The 19,663-nt window shown below is 40.8% G+C and overlaps 1 protein-coding gene across 4 annotated transcripts in view; it reads left to right on the forward strand.

Moving 5' to 3' along the window:
- tymp (thymidine phosphorylase) overlaps positions 1-19,663 on the forward strand; it is a 58,260-nt gene that overhangs the window by 11,231 nt on the left and 27,366 nt on the right. For all 4 annotated transcript variants that reach the window (XM_073066909.1, XM_073066910.1, XM_073066908.1 and 1 more), the window contains one exon: positions 1,296-1,394. In XM_073066909.1, coding sequence (XP_072923010.1) covers positions 1,296-1,394 — 99 coding nt within the window. The remainder of the gene's footprint in view (positions 1-1,295; positions 1,395-19,663) is intronic.

Consider the following 19,663-nt stretch of genomic DNA (forward strand, 5'->3'; position numbering starts at 1 on the left):
TGTGGGTTCAATTTCAACATTTAAGAGAAATTTGGATAGGTACATGGATAGGGGTGTATGGAGGGCTATTACTCCAGGTGTAGGTTAATGGGACTAGGGAAATTAATAGTTTGACATGGACTAGATGGGCTGAAGTGCCTGTTTTTGTCCTGTAATACTAAGGCTGCATCTTTTCTTATTCTCCTGCATTCCAGTGAATGGTCCTAGTCAATTCAAAACTTTTCCTTGTGCAATCATGGCTCACATATGGAATTTAAACACAGGCTGCCTGGCTGAAGTTCCTAGTGTAGTACTGAGAGCTGAATTTTAGAAAGACACTGAGCCTTGGACATTACAGCTAACCTTCATGACCTTCTTTAAATACAGTGGATTCCAGAACCAATAAAGCTCATTGCTGTTACAGTGGCAGCAGTGAGGGATTGCTGTACAGTTTGAGGTAGCATACTTAAGGAATGTCAGACTGTCAGAGGGGCTTCACAAGGACTGTTGCATTTTTTTGAAACTGCAGTAAAGGCACACTTCACCCTTGGATGCTGGTGAGGGTGCAGAACTGTTGGAATACTACACTGTTACAAGTGCAATACCAATAAGTACCGTAGTATTAAAGGAGTGCTAGACTTTCATATGACATCTCAAACTATGGTCCAAAGGGCATCTGCTTATGGATTTAAAAGATCCCAAGATGGTACAATGGATTCCAGTCTACAGTGGATTGAAGAATTTGAAGGTATTGGCAATCGTCTTGAATATAACAGTGAAAATAAAGATTTTGAGGATGCAATCATCAAAAGCATTGTATGAAGACAGTCTATTATCTGCAATAGGTGCCTGCACTGATTTTGTTCATTTACAGTCAACCAAAAGAACATGGCAGCGTACACTGGATGCATTCCTCAGTCAACAACTATTAGGAACTAATACAGTTTCATATACTGTAGTAGTGTAGATAGGTGTTCTAATTTGTTCTGTATATCATTAAATATGTACATAATTTGTTACTCAGTTGAATGGTAGTATGTCTTTTTTATACATTTTTAACTATTTCCATGAAACTGGATAATTGGGGCAGCTGCTTAATTGTGCCAAAATGTATTATGGTGTCATGTCAACCAGAATCCACTGTATTTAAAGGTCATGGAGATTAGCAGTGATGTTCTGGGCTTGGTGCCTTTCAGTGTAATTTTGATGCTAATTATTTTGCATTTTCTACATTGTTATTTTCAAGCACTTTAACATCACAAGGTGCTTTTGAAGTGTTGACTGATACCACTCATTGAGAGTTTGCCACTTTTCAGGTTCCAATGGTTAGTGGCAGGGGATTGGAACACACCGGAGGGACATTGGATAAACTGGAATCTATCCCAGGATTCAACATTAACAAGAGCCCAGAAGAAGTAAGGAATGTTTGCTGAAGTTTGGGCTTTTACTGTGAATTAGCAAAAAGTTGTGTAATTGCATGTTGGAGTCATTTGACATCAGTACTGGGAAATACGTTCAAAGGAGTGATGGGGTATGTAATATGACCTCTTGCAGGAGCCACTTCAGCAACACTCAGCACAGCATCTTATCTTTCCAATCTTTTTATTAATATCAAAATATCAAAATAGTAAATATAACATAGTATTGCTACACAATTATTGGGATTACACTGTTAATTGTTACATATATAAATATATAATCAGTTAATACAAGGGTAATAAACCTCCCAAAATTGTTCAAGTACAAATATAGTATACATAAAAAGAAGGATTAACATATCCAAAAAGAAAAAAATATATTCCCCCCCCAAAAAAAAAATTGATCTAAACAATACTAACCAAAAGCTAAGCAAAAGAAAAGAACATGGGCTGTTTGTAACATCAAAAAAGAAAAAAACATTAGTGTCATCAACTCTGAACCTCTCTGCATATATTAAAACAAGAGAATAGGTTTGGAAAAAGGTCAAATCACATCATATGAAAGTGTTGAATAAAAGGCCTCCAAGTCTTTTCAAATTGAATGGATGGATCGTATATAACACTTATGATTTTTTCTAAGTTTAAACATAACATACTTTGAGAGAACCAATGAAATGTGGTGGGAGGATTAATCTCTTTCCAGTTCAGCAAAATAGATCTTTAAGCCATTAATGTAAGAAATGCAATCATCCGACGCGCTGAAGAGGTTAAGTGATGTGGTTCTATCATTGGTAAACCAAAAATTGCAGTAATAGGATGAGGTTGTAAGTCAATATTCAATAAAGTTGAAATTATATCAAAGGTATCTTCCCAACATTTTTTCAAAGAGGAACATGACCAAAACATGTGAGTTAAAGAGGCTGTCTCAGAATGACATCTATCACACACTGGACATATGAGAATAATAATGAGCTAATTTATCCTTAGATATATGGGCCCTGTGCACTACTTTAAACTGTATCAACGAATGTTTAGCACATATAGAGGATGAATTAACTAATTTAAGAATTTTCCCCATTTTTCAATAGGTTAAGTAAGCTTAAGTTCCCTTTCCCAATCATTTTTAATTTTATTAGATACATCTAAATGGATTTTCATAACTATATTGTAGATAGTTGCTATTGCACCTTTCTGAAAAGGATTTAAATCTAAAATCTTTTCCAAACTATCCATAGAATATAGATTTGGGAAAGTAGGAAGAACAGTATTTAAAAAAGTTTCTAACCTGTAAATATCTAAAGAAAGGGGATCTAGGTAAATTATATTTGTTAGCTAATTGTTCAAAGGACATGAAACAATTATCCTAAAATAAATTACAGAATCATAATATACCTTTAGTTTTCCCAGATAAATAGGCTTCGTCCATAACAGAGGGATAGAAAAAAAGTTAGATATAATAGGACTTGCTAAAATAAATTCATTCAGCCCAAAAAATTTCCAAAATTGAAACCATATCCATAAAGTGTATTTAACTATTCAATTATCCAAATTAGAAAGAGCAAAAGGAAGCAAAGTCCCTAGAATAGAACATAGAAAGGTACAGCACATTACAGGCCCTTTGGCCCACAATGTTGTGCCGGCCCTCACACCCTGTCTCCCATAAAACTCCCCACCTTAAATTCCTCCATATACCTATCTAGTAGTCTCTTAAACTTCACTAGTGCATCTGCCTCCACCACTGACTCAGGCAGTGTATTCCATGCACGAACCACTCTCTGAGTGAAAAACCTTCCTCTAATATCCCCCTTGAACTTCCCTCCCCTTACTTTAAAGTCATGTCCTCTGTACTGAGCAGGGGTGCCCTGGGGAAGAGGCACTGGCTGTCCACTCTGTCTATTCCTCTTAATATCTTGTACACCTCTATCATGTCTCCTCTCCTCCTCCTTCTCTCCAAAGAGTAAAGCCTTAGCTCCTCTAATCTCTGATCATAATGCAGATTCCTGGTAAATTTCCTCTGTACCCTTTCCAATGCTTCCACATCCTTCCTATAGTGAGGCGACCAAAACTGGACACACACTCCAAGTGTGGCCTAACCAGAGTTTTATAGAGCTGCATCATTACATCGTGTCTCTTAAACTCTATCCCTGGACTTATGAAAGCTAATACCCCAAAAGCTTTGTTAACTACCCTATCTACCTGTGAGGCAACTTTCAGGGATCTGTGGACATGTACCCCCAGATCCCTCTGCTCCTCCACACTACCAAGTATCCTGCCATTTACTTTATACTCTGCCTTGGAGTTTGTCCTTACAAAGTGTACCACCTCACATTTCTCTGGGTTGAACTCCATCTGCCACTTCTTAGCCCACTTCTGCATCCCATCAATGTCTCTCTGCAATCTTCGACAATTCTCTACACTATCTACAACACCACCAACCTTTGTGTCATCTGCAAACTTGCCAACCCACCCTTCTACCCCCACAACCAGGTCGTTAATAAAAATCACAAAAAGTAGAGGTCCCAGAACAGATCGTTGTGGGACACCACTAGTCACAACCCTCCAGTCTGAATGTACTCCCTTCACCATGACCCTCTGCCTTCTGCAAGCAAGCCAATTCTGAATCCACCTGGCCAAACTTCCCTGGATCCCATGCCTTCTGACTTTCTGAATAAGCCTACCGTGTGGAACCTTGTCAAATGCCTTACTAAAATCCATGTAGATCACATCCACTGCACTACCCTCATCTATATGCCTGTTCACCTCCTCAAAGAACTCTATCAGGCTTGTTAGACATGATCTGCCCTTCACAAAGCCATGCTGACTGTCCCTGATCAGACCATGATTCTCTAAATGCCCATAGATCCTATCTTTAAGAATCTTTTCCAGCATCTTTCCCACCACAGACAAAAGGCTCACTGGTCTATAATTACCCGGACAATCCCTACTATCTTTTTTGAACAAGGGGACAACATTCGCCTCCCTCCGGTTCCATTCCCGTGGACAATGAGGACATAAAGATCCTAGCCAGAGGCTCAGCAATCTCTTCCCTCGCCTTGTGGAGCAGCCTGGGCAATATTCCATCAGGCCCCAGGGACTTAGCCATCCTAATGTATTTTAACAACTCCAACATCTCCTCTCCCTTAATATCAACATGCTCCAGAACATCAACCTCACTCATATTGTCCTCACCGTCATCAAGTTCCCTCTCATTGGTGAATACCAAAGAGAAGTATTCATTGAGGACCTCGCTCACTTCCACAGCCCCCAGGCACATCTTCCCACCTTTATCTCTAATGGTCCTACCTTCGCTCCTGTCATCCTTTTGTTCTTCACATAATTGAAGAATGCCTTGGGGTTTTCCTTTACCCTACTTGCCAAGGCCTTCTCATGCCCCCTTCTTGCTCTTCTCAGCCCCTTCTTAAGCTCCTTTCTTGCTACCCTATATTCCTCAATAGACCCATCTGATCCTTGCTTCCTAAACCTCATGTATGCTGCCTTCTTCCACCTGACTAGATTTTCCACCTCACTTGTCACCCATGGTTCCTTCACCCTACCATTCTTTATTTTCCTCACCAGGACAAATTTATCCCTAACATCCTGCAAGAGATCCTTAAACATCGACCACATGTCCATAGTACATTTCCCTGCAAAAACATCATCCCAATTCACACCCGCAAGTTCTAGCCTTATAGCCTCCTAATTTGCCCTTCCCCAATTAAAAATTTTCCTGTCCTCTCTGATAGATAGATAGATAGATAGATAGATAGATAGATAGATAGATACTTTATTCATCCCCATAGGGAAATTCAACTTTTTTCCAATGTCCCATACACTTGTTGTAGCAAAACTAATTACATACAATACTTAACTCAGTAAAAAATATGATATGCATCTAAATCACTATCTCAAAAAGCATTAATAATAGCTTTTAAAAAGTTCTTAAGTCCTGGCGGTTGAGTTGTAAAGCCTAATGGCATTGGGGAGTATTGACCTCTTCATCCTGTCTGAGGAGCATTGCATCGATAGTAACCTGTCACTGAAACTGCTTCTCTGTCTCTGGATGGTGCTATGTAGAGGATGTTCAGAGTTTTCCATAATTGACCGTAGCCTACTCAGCGCCCTTCGCTCAGCTACCGATGTTAAACTCTCCAGTACTTTGCCCACGACAGAGCCCGCCTTCCTTACCAGCTTATTAAGACGTGAGGCGTCCCTCTTCTTAATGCTTCCTCCCCAACACGCCACCACCCACCACAAAGAAGAGGGCGCTCTCCACAACTGACCTATAGAACATCTTCAGCATCTCACTACAGACATTGAATGACACCAACCTTCTAAGGAAGTACAGTCGACTCTTTCCTTTCTATCCTTTTCCATGATAATGCTAAAGGCCAGGGAGCGGTGCCTCCCAATCTGCTCCTCAGTATCTCTGCTGCTACCAGGGGGCCTATAGAATACCCCCAGTAGAGTAACTGCTCCCTTCCTGTTCCTGACTTCCACCCATACTGACTCAAAAGAGGATCCTGCTACATTACTCACCCTTTCTGTAGCTGTAATAGTATCCCTGACAAGTAATGCCACCCATCCTCCCTTTTCCCCCCTCTCTATCCCTTTTAAAGCACTGAAATCCAGGAATATTGAGAATCCATTCCTCCCCTGGTGCCACCCAAGTCTCTGTAATGGCCACTATATCATAATTCCATGTATGTATCCAAGCTTTCAGTTCATCACCTTTGTTCCTGCTTGCATTGAAGTACACATACTTTAGCCCTTCTACCTTACTACCTTTACACCCTTTATTCTGCTTCTCTTTCCTCAAAGCCTCTCTATATGTTAGATCTGGCTTTACTCCATGCACTTCTTTCACTGCTCTATCGCTCCGGGTCCCACCCCTCTTGCAAATTAGTTTAAACCCTCCCGAACCACGCTAGCAAACCTACCAGCAAGGATATTGCTCCCCCTCGAGTTCAGGTGCAACCCATCCAATCTGTACAGGTCCCACCTTCCCCAGAAGAGATCCCAATGATCCAAAAATCTAAAACCCTGCCCCCTGCACTAACTCCTCAGCCACACATTCAACTGCCATCTCCTCCAATTCTTACCATCACTATCACGTAGTACTGGCAGCAATCCTGAGAACGCCACCCTTGAGGTCCTGTTCTTCAGCCTTCTGCCTAGTTCCCGAAACTCACACTTCAGGACCTCATCCTTTTTCCTGCCTATGTCGTTGGTACCAACATGTATCACGACTTCTGGTTGATTTCCCTCTCGTACCAGGATGTCATGCACCCGGTCAGAGACATCCCGGACCCTGGCACCCGGGAGGCAACAAACCATGCGGGTGACCTTCTCACATCCACAAAATCTCCTGTCTGCTCCCCTGACTATTGAGTCTCCAATGACAACAGCTCTCCTCTTCTCCGTCCCATCCTTCTGCACCACAGGGTCAGACTCAGTGCCAGAGGCCCTGCCACCATGGCTCACATCTGGTCAGTCGTCCTCACCAACAGTATCCAGGACTGTATATTTATTATTCAGGGGAATGGCTACAGGGGTGCTCTGCACTACCTGTCTACTCACCTTCGCTTTCCCTCCTCTGACTGTCACCCAACGACCTGTTTCCGGCAACCTAGGTGTGACTCCCTCCCTGTAGCTCTCATCTATGTCTGCCTCATTTTCCCTTATGAGTGGAAGGTCATCCAGCTGCTGCTCCAGATTCCTCACACAGTCTTACAGATCGCCCAGCCGCATGCACCTCTGGCAGATGTGACTCTGCGGGAGAGGGAAGTTTCCCCAAGACTGCCACATCTCACAAGAGAGGCAAATCACCGTCTCAGGAGGCATTGTAAAGACTAACTGGGAACAAACTCATCCTCCGCCTCTTCTCGTCGAAGCCTCTCGAGTCAAAGCCTCAAAGCTCCACTCCTTCACTGGCCCACTCTGCTTTCACCTGACCTCAATTGCCCAATCAGCTGCTTTCTGCTGAGTCTGAGCTATTCAAATCTTGATTGTCTAATCAACGGCTTTCTGCTGAGCTATTCAAATCTTGTTTGACTTGATTGCACAGTCCAACTGCCAAAACTGCCAGGATTTCTCGAGTCAAAGCCTCAAATCTCCACTCCTTCACTGATCCACTCACTCACTGGCCGCTTTCCACAGGATAGAACCCATTGAGAACCCTTGTACAGATTTACATTCGAGATTTATCCAATGGGGACTTGAAGTTGTATCCAAGTCCCATAGCCAAAATTTCAAATACTGGATATTAATTGCCCAATAATAAGATCTAAAATTCGGCAGTGCCAGACAATCCTCCTTTTTAGACTTCTGTAAATATCTTTTACCTAGCCTAGGATTTTTATTCTGCCAAATGTATGAAGAAATTTTAGAATCAACACTATCAAAAAAATATTTTGGAATAAAATTGGTACTGCTTGAAATAGATATAAAATTTAAGTAATATAATCATCTTAATACTATTGATCCGATCTATCAATGACAAAGACATTGGTGACCAATAGGTAAATAAATGTTTAATCTGATCAATTAAAGGTAAAAAAAATTAGCCTTAAATAAATCCTTAGATTTTTTAAAATAATTTTCACCCCTAAATATATAAAATAGTCAGTAACCAATCTAAAAGGTAAACGTTCATAAATTGGAACCTGCATATTCAGAGGAAAAGGTTCACTCTTATTAAGGTTCAGTTTGTAACCCAAAAAATTACTAAACTGAGCCAACAAAGATAAGACTGCAGGGATGGATTCCTCAGGATTGGAAATATAGAATAATAAATCATCTGCATATAATGATAGTTTATGTGTCTCATTCCCATGGGTAAAACACTTAGCACTGCATCTTTGCTATCAATTTGATGGTGACAATTATTATAGAAGTCACAAAGATAGTTGGTGAGGAAAGTCTGGTAAATAATGCCCAATAATTTCAAAAATTTGATTTAAGTACTGCATAAACTTCTGTACAAAATAGAATAATTGCAAAATGGAGGCAATCTATCCACTGGATTGAGAAGCAGTTGTAAGCCCATAGGCAGAAAATGGTTTGAGGTGGATTTGGATGTTATCCTTGGGGTCTGGTCACCAATGGTGTTCTGTAGTGATTGCTTTTAAGACTACAGCTGTATACTTTTTCCACATATGATTTGCATATGCGATTTGAGGTGTAATCTGTAAACTACTAAGTGTGAGAAGCTTCCCTGTAGTCAAGGTTTTGCTACTGATCCGTGTCCCTGATGAATAAACACCATGGCTGCAATGTGTAACTTCGAAATGTGCAGCGTAAGTGCACGCACAGGAAGTTACTACACAAAATTAGAAGGCATAATATTGGCAATAATATATTGGGCTGGATTAAGGACTAGCCCCAGTAGGTATTGAATGTACAGCGAAAACTCCAAAATCAGTATCAGAAGGAAAAGATGTGTGTACCCAATGTATCATTTGCACCAGCCTACCCACCATCAAACACATATGATATGTACAGAAAAAGCCAGTAATATCATGAAGGATCCCACACACCTTGATCATGGACAGTTTGTTCCAATCTCATCAGGAGGCTATGTAGCATCCATGCCAGGAACATCATACTCAAGAACAGTTGCTTTCACCAAGCAGTAAGACTGATTAATACCTCCACCTACTAACTCCACCACTACTTTATTGTTTCCTGAAGGTCACCTTATGTACAGCCTAGTATCTCTTTATGGACATACAATCAATTAATGTATATAACCTATCTTATGTATTTATATTTATTGTGTGTTCTTTTAGTATTATTACTGTGGTCTTTATCTTATTTTTTGTGCAGCATCAGATCTGGAGTAACAATCATTTCATTCTCCTTACAGTTGTGTACAGGAAATGACATTTAACAATCTTGAATTTTCAATAAAATATTTTATGAACACTAATATGTTAAATTACTTTCAGAAGAGGAATTAACCCCTGTTAGCAAAGCACACCATTCACTCTATATTTTCAAACATCAATTTGATCCCTGTCTCTGGTTATTATAACATCCAAGTTACACAGATCTTCAAGTCCATTCAATTATTTTGAGATCATGGCTGACCTGACTCTAGCCTAAACTTTTCAATCCCATTTACCTGAAGTAACCTTTTATCTTCTTGAGGCTTTGGATACCATGCTTGCTTAATTAGTCCCAGATTTAAAGCATCTTAGTTAGAAGTCTGAGGTTTAAAAACCTGACACTATGCTCTTTGATGAGTTGAGGCTTAGGGATGATTTTTTTCATGAGACCATTTGTGTAGATCGATTGTATAGTGTGAGGAATTTGGGGATGGGCAGGGTTAAGTAAGATGAGTTTTATTTCTTGTTGATCTGGAGAATGTTCCATAGATGGGGAGGGATTAGAATCAGAATCAAGTTTAATATCATTGGCATATGTCATGAAATTTGTTGTTTTCTGGCAGCGGTACATTGCAATACATAATCATTTTTAAACTATAAATTACAACAAGAATATATTTTAAAAGATTACATTAATGAACATGTACAAACAAGCTGGATGAACTCAGCAGGTCGGGCAGCATCTATGGAAACGAGCAGTCAATGTTTCGGGCCGAGACCCTTCGTCAGGACTGAATCTTCAGTCCTGACAAAGGATCTCAGCTTTGACTACTCGTTTCCACGGATGCTGCCCGACCTGCTGAGTTCATCCAGCTTGTTTGTATGTGTTGACTTGACTGCAGCATCTGCAGTGTACTTTGTGTTTATTAAATTAATGAACCAGTGGAAAAAAGAGAGGCAAAAATAGTTCATTGAGAAATCTAATGAAGGGGAAGAAGCTATTCCTGAAACATTGAGTGTTTGTCTTCAGGCTCCTGTACCTCCTCCTTAATGGTAGAAATGAGAAGAGGGTGTGTCCTGGGTGATGGGGTCCCTTAATGATGGATGCTACCACCTTGAGGAATCACCATTTGAAGGTGGTGCTAGGGAGGCTAGTGACCATGACAGCGATGGCTGAGTTTGCAGCTCTCTGCAGCATCCTAAGCAAGTACTGTATAGCTCATATTTCAGGAGCTATAAATGACAGATGGGAAAGCCCAGCCTACCCGCACAGTTGTGGTGCCTTGAGTTTAACTAAAGATACTAGTCATCTAACGGGCAGCTATATAACCCACTGGAAGAAATGAAAAGCGGGCTGAATGATAGCAGATGGAGTTTCATGCTGATAAGTGTGAGGTGCTACATTTTGGTAGGAATAATCCAAATAGGACATATATGGTAAACGGTAGGGCATTGAAGAATGCAGTCGAACAGAGTGATCTAGGAATAATGGTGCATAGTTCCCTGAAGGTGGAATCTCACGTGGATAGGGTGGTGAAGAAAACTCTTGGTATGTTGGCCTTTATAAATCAGAGCATTGAATATAGGAGTTGGGATGTAATGTTAAAATTGTACAAGACATTGGTAAGGCTGAATTTGGAGTATTGTGTACAGTTCTGGTCACCGAATTATAAAAAAGATGTCAACAAAATAGAGACAGTACAGAGGAGATTTACTAGAATGTTACCTGGGTTTCAGCACCTAAGTTACAGAGAAAGGTTGAACAAGTTAGGGCTTTATTCTTTGGAGCGTAGAAGGTTGAGAGAGGACTTGATAGGGGTATTTAAAATTATGAGGGGGATAGATAGAGTTGATGTGGATAGGCTTTTTCCATTGAGAGTAGGGGAGATTCAAACAAAAGGACATGAACTGAGTTAGGGGGCAAAAGTTTAAGGGTAACTCGAGGGGGAATTTCTTTACTCAGAGAGTAGTAGCTGTGTGGAACAAGCTTCCAGTAAAAGTGGTAGAGGCAGGTTCGGTATTGTCATTTAAAGTAAAATTGAATAGGTATATGGACAGGAAAGGAATGGAGGGTTACAGGCTGAGTGCGGGCCAGTGGGACTAGGTGAGAGTAAGCATTCAGCACGGACTAGAAGGGTCGAGTTGGCCTGTTTTCATGCTGTAATTGTTATATGGTTATATAGTTATAAATTGAAACCATCATCAATTGGAGAGAAAAAAACATGAAAATCCCCTGCAGGTGACCTGCTGCAGTCCCATTCACCAACAACAGGTACAAAAACAAAGGAACAGTGTAAAGTGTACAAACTGAAGTTGTGCAAAAAACAATGCAGTAGTGACAATAATGAAGAATTCAAGAACATGTTATCATCTGGTCTGTAACACTTCTAAAACAAAAGAGATGATCATTGACTTCAGGAGATCAAAGGACAGAGTACACCTCCCCCATATACATGGAGAGGTAGTGGAAAGTGTGGAAAACCTAAAGTTCCTTGGAGTTATGTTGTCAAAACAGCTGGCATGGACCACCAACACCTCGCTGCTTGTAAAAAAAGGCACAACAAAGACTCTTCTTCCTCAGAAAGCTGAAACAGGCCAAACTCCTACAAAAGCTGTTGCTTAACTTCTACAGAAGCACAATTGAAACCATCCTGACCAACAGCGCCACCGTGTGGTGTGCCAGCTGCACAGCCGCCGAGCAACAAGACCTGCATCGTGTGGTGAAGGCGGCCCAGCGAATTGTCAGGATGGAGCTCCCAGGACTGGACACCATCTATTCCAGCAGACTCAGGAGGGAAGCAATCAGCATAACCAGAAACACCACACATCCTGACCACTCCCTGTTTGACCCGCTGCCATCCAGCAAAAGGTTCAGGACACTAAAAGTCAGAACAAATAGACTGAGGAACAGCCTCTACCCCAGAGCTGTGGCCTCCATCACACCACTCTCACAGAACAATGACTGAAACTGTGAGCACACACATGCACACACAAGGACTCAAATGCTTGCACTAATGACACTTTGTGCATTAGTGTGATATTCTGGTGCTGCTGCAACTTATTTTCTGCTACTTATCTAATTAAAACTGTTTTTCTATTACTGCCTTGTTTTTATCTACCGCTTTATTTAATTGCCTGAGAGGAAGCCAAACAGAATTTCATTATACCTATGTATAATGACAATAAAGATCATTCAATTCAATTCACTACCACCAAGGAGATAGGGATATGAAAGAGGTGGATACAATTACAATGTTTAAAGGATATTTAGACAGGTAGGTGAACAGGAAAGGTTATTGAAGATTTGGACCAAATGCAGATAATAGGAACAGCTGAAATATACAGTTTGGTTGAACCAAAGCACCTGTTTCCATACTGAGTAACTCTAGAGTCCAAATGTGTTTGTATGTCAGTGCCCCTCTGGTAAGATGGCAGCGTGCTTGGACACAGTGGCCACTCCAGGTCCAATCAAAGGTGTACTTGTTCATCTTTTACAATCGTCACTGCAGGATGATAAGAAGATCAGGTACTGCAGGACTGTCTCATCGGTGAGCTGCTCATTAGCGATGGAGCTGGATTTGTTATATGTCGTAGTTGTATTGTCACCTGGACTTGGACCATAAGATGTAAGAACAGAATTGAGCCATTTAGCCCATTGAGTCTCCTTGGTCATTTCATTGTAGCTGATCAATTTTCCCTATCAGACCCAGTCTCCTGTCTTCTCCCCTGTTAATGCCCTGACAAATCAAGAATCTATCCACCTCTGCCTTAAATTTACTTAATGACTAGACTTCCACAACCACCTGTGCAAATGAATTCCACAGATTCACTACTGTCTGGCTAAACAAATTCATCCTCATCTCTGTTTTAAAAGGATGCCCTCTATTCTAAGGCTGTGTCCTCTGGTCTTAGACTGTCCCACTATAGGAAATATCCTCACTACATCCACTCCACTCTTTCAACACTCAATGGGTTTCAATGAGGTCACCCCTCTTCTAAGTTCCAGTGAATACAGGCCCAGAGCCATGAAACACTCTTCACATGACAAGTGTTTCAAGGCCAGAATATTTTTGTGAACCTCCTTTGAACTCTCTCCAAAGTCAGCACATCCTTTCTTAGATAAGGAGACCAAAACTACTCACAGTATTCTAAGTGAGGCATCATTAGTGCTTTATAAAGCCTCACCATTACATCCTTGCTTTCATATTCTAATCCTCTTGAAATGAATGCTAACACTGCATTTGCCTTCCTCACCATAGACTCAAACTGCAAATTAACTTTTAGGGAATCCTGCACAAGGACTCTCAAGTCCCTATGCACCTCAGATTTTAAAATTTTCTCTCTATTTAGAAAATAGTCTACCCTTTTATTTTTTTCTATCTTAAAGTGCATGATCATACACTTCCCAACACTGCATTCCTAATCTGTCTAAGTGCTTCTGTGGCCTTTCTATTTTCTCAAAACTACCTGCCCTTCCTTCTATCTTCATAACGTCTGCAAACTTAGCCACAATGCCATCAATTCTATCATCCAAATCATTGACAGAAAACATGAAAAAAAGCTGTCCCAACTTGAACCCCTGTGGAACACCAGCAGTCACTGGCAGCAAACCAGAAAAGGCTTCCTTTATTCTCTCTTCCTCCTGTCAATCAGCCACTGCTTTATCCATTTCTGGTAACATCATGGGCTCTTAGCTTGCTAAACAGCCTCATGTATGGCAATTTGTCAATGGCTTTCTGAAAATCCAATTACACAACATCAATTGATTCTCCTTTGTCTTCTGTTTTTGATTCCTTCAAAGAATTCCCAACAGATTTGTCAGGCAAGATTTTCCCATGAGGAAACCATACTGACTACTGCCTGTTTTATCATTTGCTTCCAAGTACTCTGAAACTATATCTGTAACAATTGACTTCAACATCTTCCCAACCACTGAGGTCAGACTAACTAGCCTATAGTTTCTGACTCACTCACTCACTCACTCACTCACTCACTCACTCACTCACTCACTCACTCACTCACACTCTCTCTCTCTCTCTCTCTCTCTCTCTTCTTGAAGAGCAGAAAGATATTTGCAATTTCCCATTCTTCTGGAAATGTGCTAGAATCAGTTGATTCTTGAATGATCATTACTAATGCCTCCACAATCTCTTCAGCCACCTCTTTCAGAATCCAGTACAGTGTACACCATCTGGTCCAGGTAACTTATCTACCTTCACACCTTTCAGTTTCCCAAGAACCTTTTCTCTAGTAATGGCAACTTCACACATTTCTGCCCTCTGACACTCTCAAACATCCAGCATATTGTTAATGTCTTCCACAGTGAAGATTGATGCAAAATACTTAATCAGTTTGTCTGGCATTTCCTTGTTCATCCATTACTACTTCTCCAGCATAATTTTCCTGCGGTCTGATACTCACTTTCGCATCTCTTTTACACTTTGTGTCTGAAGAAACTTTTGGTATCCTCTTTGTTGTGTACCATTGGACGGTGCACAGTTGTGTACGGTTTTGTCTTAGTGTCTTCATTGTGTCTTTTGTCTTCATTATGATCACATGTGATACCCTGTTGGACATTGGTAGTGTAGAACACTGCAAGTCCGGTTCACTATTTAATTGGCGAGACTGATGGTGGGGAACTGCATTGTGTCAGTTGGGGTGAGGACTAGGCTGAGGCTGTGGAATCGTCCGTTGCAGCCGGCCAGGAGAGAAAACGCCAAGGCAATGTGGGAGAGCCTCCGTGGGGTGCAGTAGAATCTATTCTGGGTTGGGGCTTTGCCCCTCCTGTCAGTGCTGCCCCTCAGTGTTTGCTCAGTGAAAGAACATGCTGGACACTCAGGATCTTAGGTTATATATGTTTTCCTTGTGACTGTATGTTTTTCTGAAATTGTAACCGTATGTGCTGTGTGCACTTGGTAATGTGTTTTGCACTTTAGCCTCAGAGGAATGCTGTTTCGTTTGACCATATTCATGTATGGTAGAATGTATTTAAACTTGAACTTGAATTAAGGACTTTAAATATAACTAAGTATATCTTGATTGAAGGTCTAATAATAATAGTCACAATATTACTACAGTTTATTGCAACACCCATCTGCTTGACTCATCCTTTCAGGGAAATTTTGTCATCCCAATCTGGTCTAGGCTGTTTTCTCATCCTTGGGCAGTGCTTCGGGATCAGAACTGATTTACATCCACTCTGATTTTGTGGATTTAAATGTAATTCATGAGGCCATGATAGGAATGACAGACCTACCCATCAATCAGACATGAAGTGCTTAACTGGGTATGTCAATAGTTAGTTTCTGTCATGGGACAGAAGTTCACAAGATTCAGTAAAATTATTGTAATTTTTAAGAAGGATCTTGACTGTTTTACCCTCTGGCCTTCTGCTTGTTTGCAGAATCTGATGTTGGGCTTGTTAGCAAAATGGCAGTGATTGAGATTATTAAGGCTTCAGTTGTGGTGATGTTGGCAAGGAGGGAACACTGGACTCACTTATCTTTCCAGGGAATTTGAAGGATTTTAGTAGAGATACCATTGCAGTTATCTTTCAAGTAGCATGTAATGTCTCCTGTTGATAATCCAGGTCTCAGAAATGTAGAGGGACAGATATCACTCCTCCTTGGAATACCATGAATTTTATATCATGACTGGGGTCTTGATCTTCAAACACTTTTTTTTGAATGAACTAAAGTATGTGGTGAATTGAAGACAGTGGTGAATTTTATCAATGATATCTCCTTTTGTCTAAGGATGGTCCCCAAGATTGGGGAGTGGTCTATGTTTTCTAGAGTCTCGCTCTGAGCTTTTTTTTAGATTAGATTCAACTTTATTGTCATTGTGCTGAGTACAGACACAAAGCCAATGAAATGCAGGTAGCATCTCATCAGAAATGCAAAGAATAGTGTTATTTACAAAATAACTGTGAATAAAAAGTAAGTGCTACAGCACACAAATATGAAAGTACTGAGACAGTCCAATATGGGTGCAATACAGCTTAGCACTGTGATGTGAGGTTCAGCAGGATCACAGCCTCAGGGAAGAAACTCTTCCTGTGCCTGCTGGTGAGGAAGTGGAGGCTCCTGTAGCGCCTACCGGATGGGAGGAGAGTAAAAAGTGCATGGTTAGGGTGAGATGCATCCTTGATAATGCTTTTCACCCTGCCCAGACAGCGTTTATGGTAGATGTTCTCAATGGTGGGCAATTGGGTGACGATAATTCACTGGGCAGTTTTCACCACACGCTGGAGTGCTTTGCGGTCTAATACAGGACAATTGCCATACCACACTGAGATGCAGTTGGTGAGTATGCTCTCAGTGGTACAGTGGTAAAAATCCATCAGTATCCTGGGACAGAGGTGAATTTCCTTGATGCTCCACAGGAAATAAAGGCGCTGTTGCACCTTTTTGATCAGGATGGAGGAGTGCAGGGACCAGGTGAGATCCTTGGAAATGTGGACACCAAGGAATTTGAAGCTTAATACACACTCCACTACTGCTCATTCATTATTGCAGAGCAATATGTACAATGGAGTGGGGGCAGATTGGTTGAACACCTTATTCATTCTGATGTTGAGTATAAGGACTATCCTCTCATGCTTCAATGAATGAGTCAACGATGATTTGGAACTCAGCCACTGAACGTGCATATGCAAGTATTGTCTGCATGCCACAGCTTGACTACTGAGTTCGGGTAACTCTTGTTCAGGACTGTAATTACCGTAGATTGTGATTTTCCATGAGCTCTGAATATTTGTTCCACTGCTACTGGGCATTTGTTGGAGGTGAGGAGCAGCACTGCAGTGAGAAAGATTAAGAAAAATGTCAGGGCAAAGATGCAACCTCGTTTGACACCAGTCTTTATTGAAATACTTTATGTAGTAGATCCATTGGTTAGGATCTTAGCTTCCCTGTAACCTGGAAGCAAAAATGTGACTCTAGACCTACCAATTTGACTACCTGTTGAGGTGGCAGAAAACTCAGTGGGCAATTGCGGATGGGCAATAAATGCCTTGTGTCATCTTCCTGTGAATGAATTAATGTTTTTCACTTCACTGTATAATCATTTGTCCCAGGTACTTGCAATTCCGCTAGACTCCTGCGGATGGTGATGCTGAACTATCTCTGGACTCTTATCGATGATGTGTGTCATATCAAAGCCACAAATAGTTCTCATCCCTGGCCCAACAGACAGGGAAATGTAGTTAAGCATACTACCCTGACAAGTATATAACACGCAGTCTAAACTGTATTGGATAGCAGCAGACATTTACTGAAGGCCATAAGTAACCTATTTTAGATTTTAAACCAATCAGTCCTTGTGATTTTCTGGTTTCAATACATAAAGTCAGACAGACAGACAGACATACTTCATTGATCCCAAGGGAAATTGGGTTTCGTTACAGCCACGCCAACCAAGAATAGTGTAGAAATATAGCAATATTAAAACCATAAATAATTAAATAATAATGAGTTAATCATGCCAAGTGGAAATAAGTCTAGGACCAGCCTATTGGCTCAGGGTGTCTGACACTCCAAGGGAGGAGTTGTAAAGTTTAATGGCCACAGGTAGGAATGACTTCCTATGACGCTCAGTGTTACATCTCGGTGGAATGAGTCTCTGGCTGAATGTACTCCTGTGCCTAACCAGTACATTATGGAGTGGATGGGAGTCATTGTCCAAGATGGCATGCAACTTGGACAGCATCCTCTTTTCAGACACCACCGTCAGAGAGTCCAGTTCCACCCCCACAACATCAAAGCACATAAAAACAGTATATTCCTATTAATGGAACTCATAAACGTAATGAGATATAACAATGCATATAATTTGACTTCAGGGAATTATGCTCCTAAAATTAAGCTGTGAATCTGTATGATTACATTGTAAATAACCTGTATTCCAAATAAATAGTAATCTATGTAATTATGACTAAATTATTCTAAATAAGTGTATTTGTGAAGTTGCATATCTGTAATCCTTACCTTGTTCATCTCCATGCAGACAGTATATGTACTGTATATCAATATACAGTGAATAAATCTCCCCTTGAATAAAGAGAAATGCCATACAATCAGATTAAATAATTATTAATGGTTATTGTCCAGTTGAAAGTGGCTACTAACTGCATAGTCTAAACAGTTCTATTTTTAAAATAAATTTGCAAATGTATATGATAATAAATTCAATAATAAAACAACCAATACTTGATATATATTGAAATGATATTGAATGATCTTTTTTGTCATAGGTGCAATGAAACTCTGTTTGGCTTCCTCTCAGGCAATTAAATAAAGCGGTAGATAAAAACAAGACAGTAATAGAAAAACAGTATCAAATAGATAAGTAGCAGAAAATAAGTTGCAGCAGCACCAGAATATCACAGTAATGCACAAAGTGCCGTTAGTGCAAGTATTTGAGTCCTTGTGTGTGCATGTGTGTGCTCACAGTTTCAGTCATTCTTCTGTGGGAGTGGTGTGATGAAGGCCACAGCTCTGGGATAGAAGCTGTTCCTCATTCTATTTGTTCTGGCTTTTAGTGTCCTGAACCTTCTGCTGGATGGCAGCGGGTCAAACAGGGAGTGGCCAGGGTGTGTGGTGTTTCTGGTTATGCTGATTGCTTCCCTCCTGAGTCTGTTGGAATAGATGGTGTCCAGTCCTGGGAGCTCCATCCTGACAATTCGATGGGCTGCCTTCACCATGCAATGCAGGTCTTGTCTGTCGCTCGGCGGCTGTACAGCTGGCATACCACACTGTGGCATTGTTGGTCAGGATGGTTTCAATTGTGCTCCTGTAGAAATTAAACAACAGCTTTTGTGGGAGTTTGGCCTATTTCAGCTTTCTGAGGAAGAAGAGCCTTTGTTGTGCCTTTTTTACAAGCAGTGAGGTGTTGGTGGTTCATATCAGCTGTTTTGACAGCATAACTCCAAGGAACTTTAGGTTTTCCACACTTTCTACTACCCCTCCATGTATATGGGGGAGGTGTACTCTGTCCTTTGATCTCCTGAAGTCAGTGATCATCTCTTTTGTTTTAGAAAGACAATACATGGACAGGAGAAAGCTTAATTCCATTTACAGTATCTACATGATGTGCCATGAATTATTTCCTTTACAAATGTTTCACAATAAACACTCTGAGATATTTTTCCACAGCTCCACCCCTTAGTATTTAATAGCGGGAGGGCCTTAAAATGTGGCTTAACCATATAGAAGACTTCATGGCAGCTGCATCAAGCTGGAACTGGACATTGGAACTTGCAGACTGCAACATTTAATTGTGGGGAGCTCTTCACTCTGTCCATCCAGCAAGTCATGGATAGAACAACAGACATCTTTCACTGAGTTGTTAATCTTGCAGAACCAGTGGATAATTGATTTCCTGTGTGTTCCTGAGAACAATCTATAGAACATAGAAAACATAGAAAATCTACAGCACATT

This window comes from Hemitrygon akajei, chromosome 14, assembly GCF_048418815.1.
Source record: "Hemitrygon akajei chromosome 14, sHemAka1.3, whole genome shotgun sequence".
Lineage (NCBI taxonomy): Eukaryota > Metazoa > Chordata > Chondrichthyes > Myliobatiformes > Dasyatidae > Hemitrygon > Hemitrygon akajei.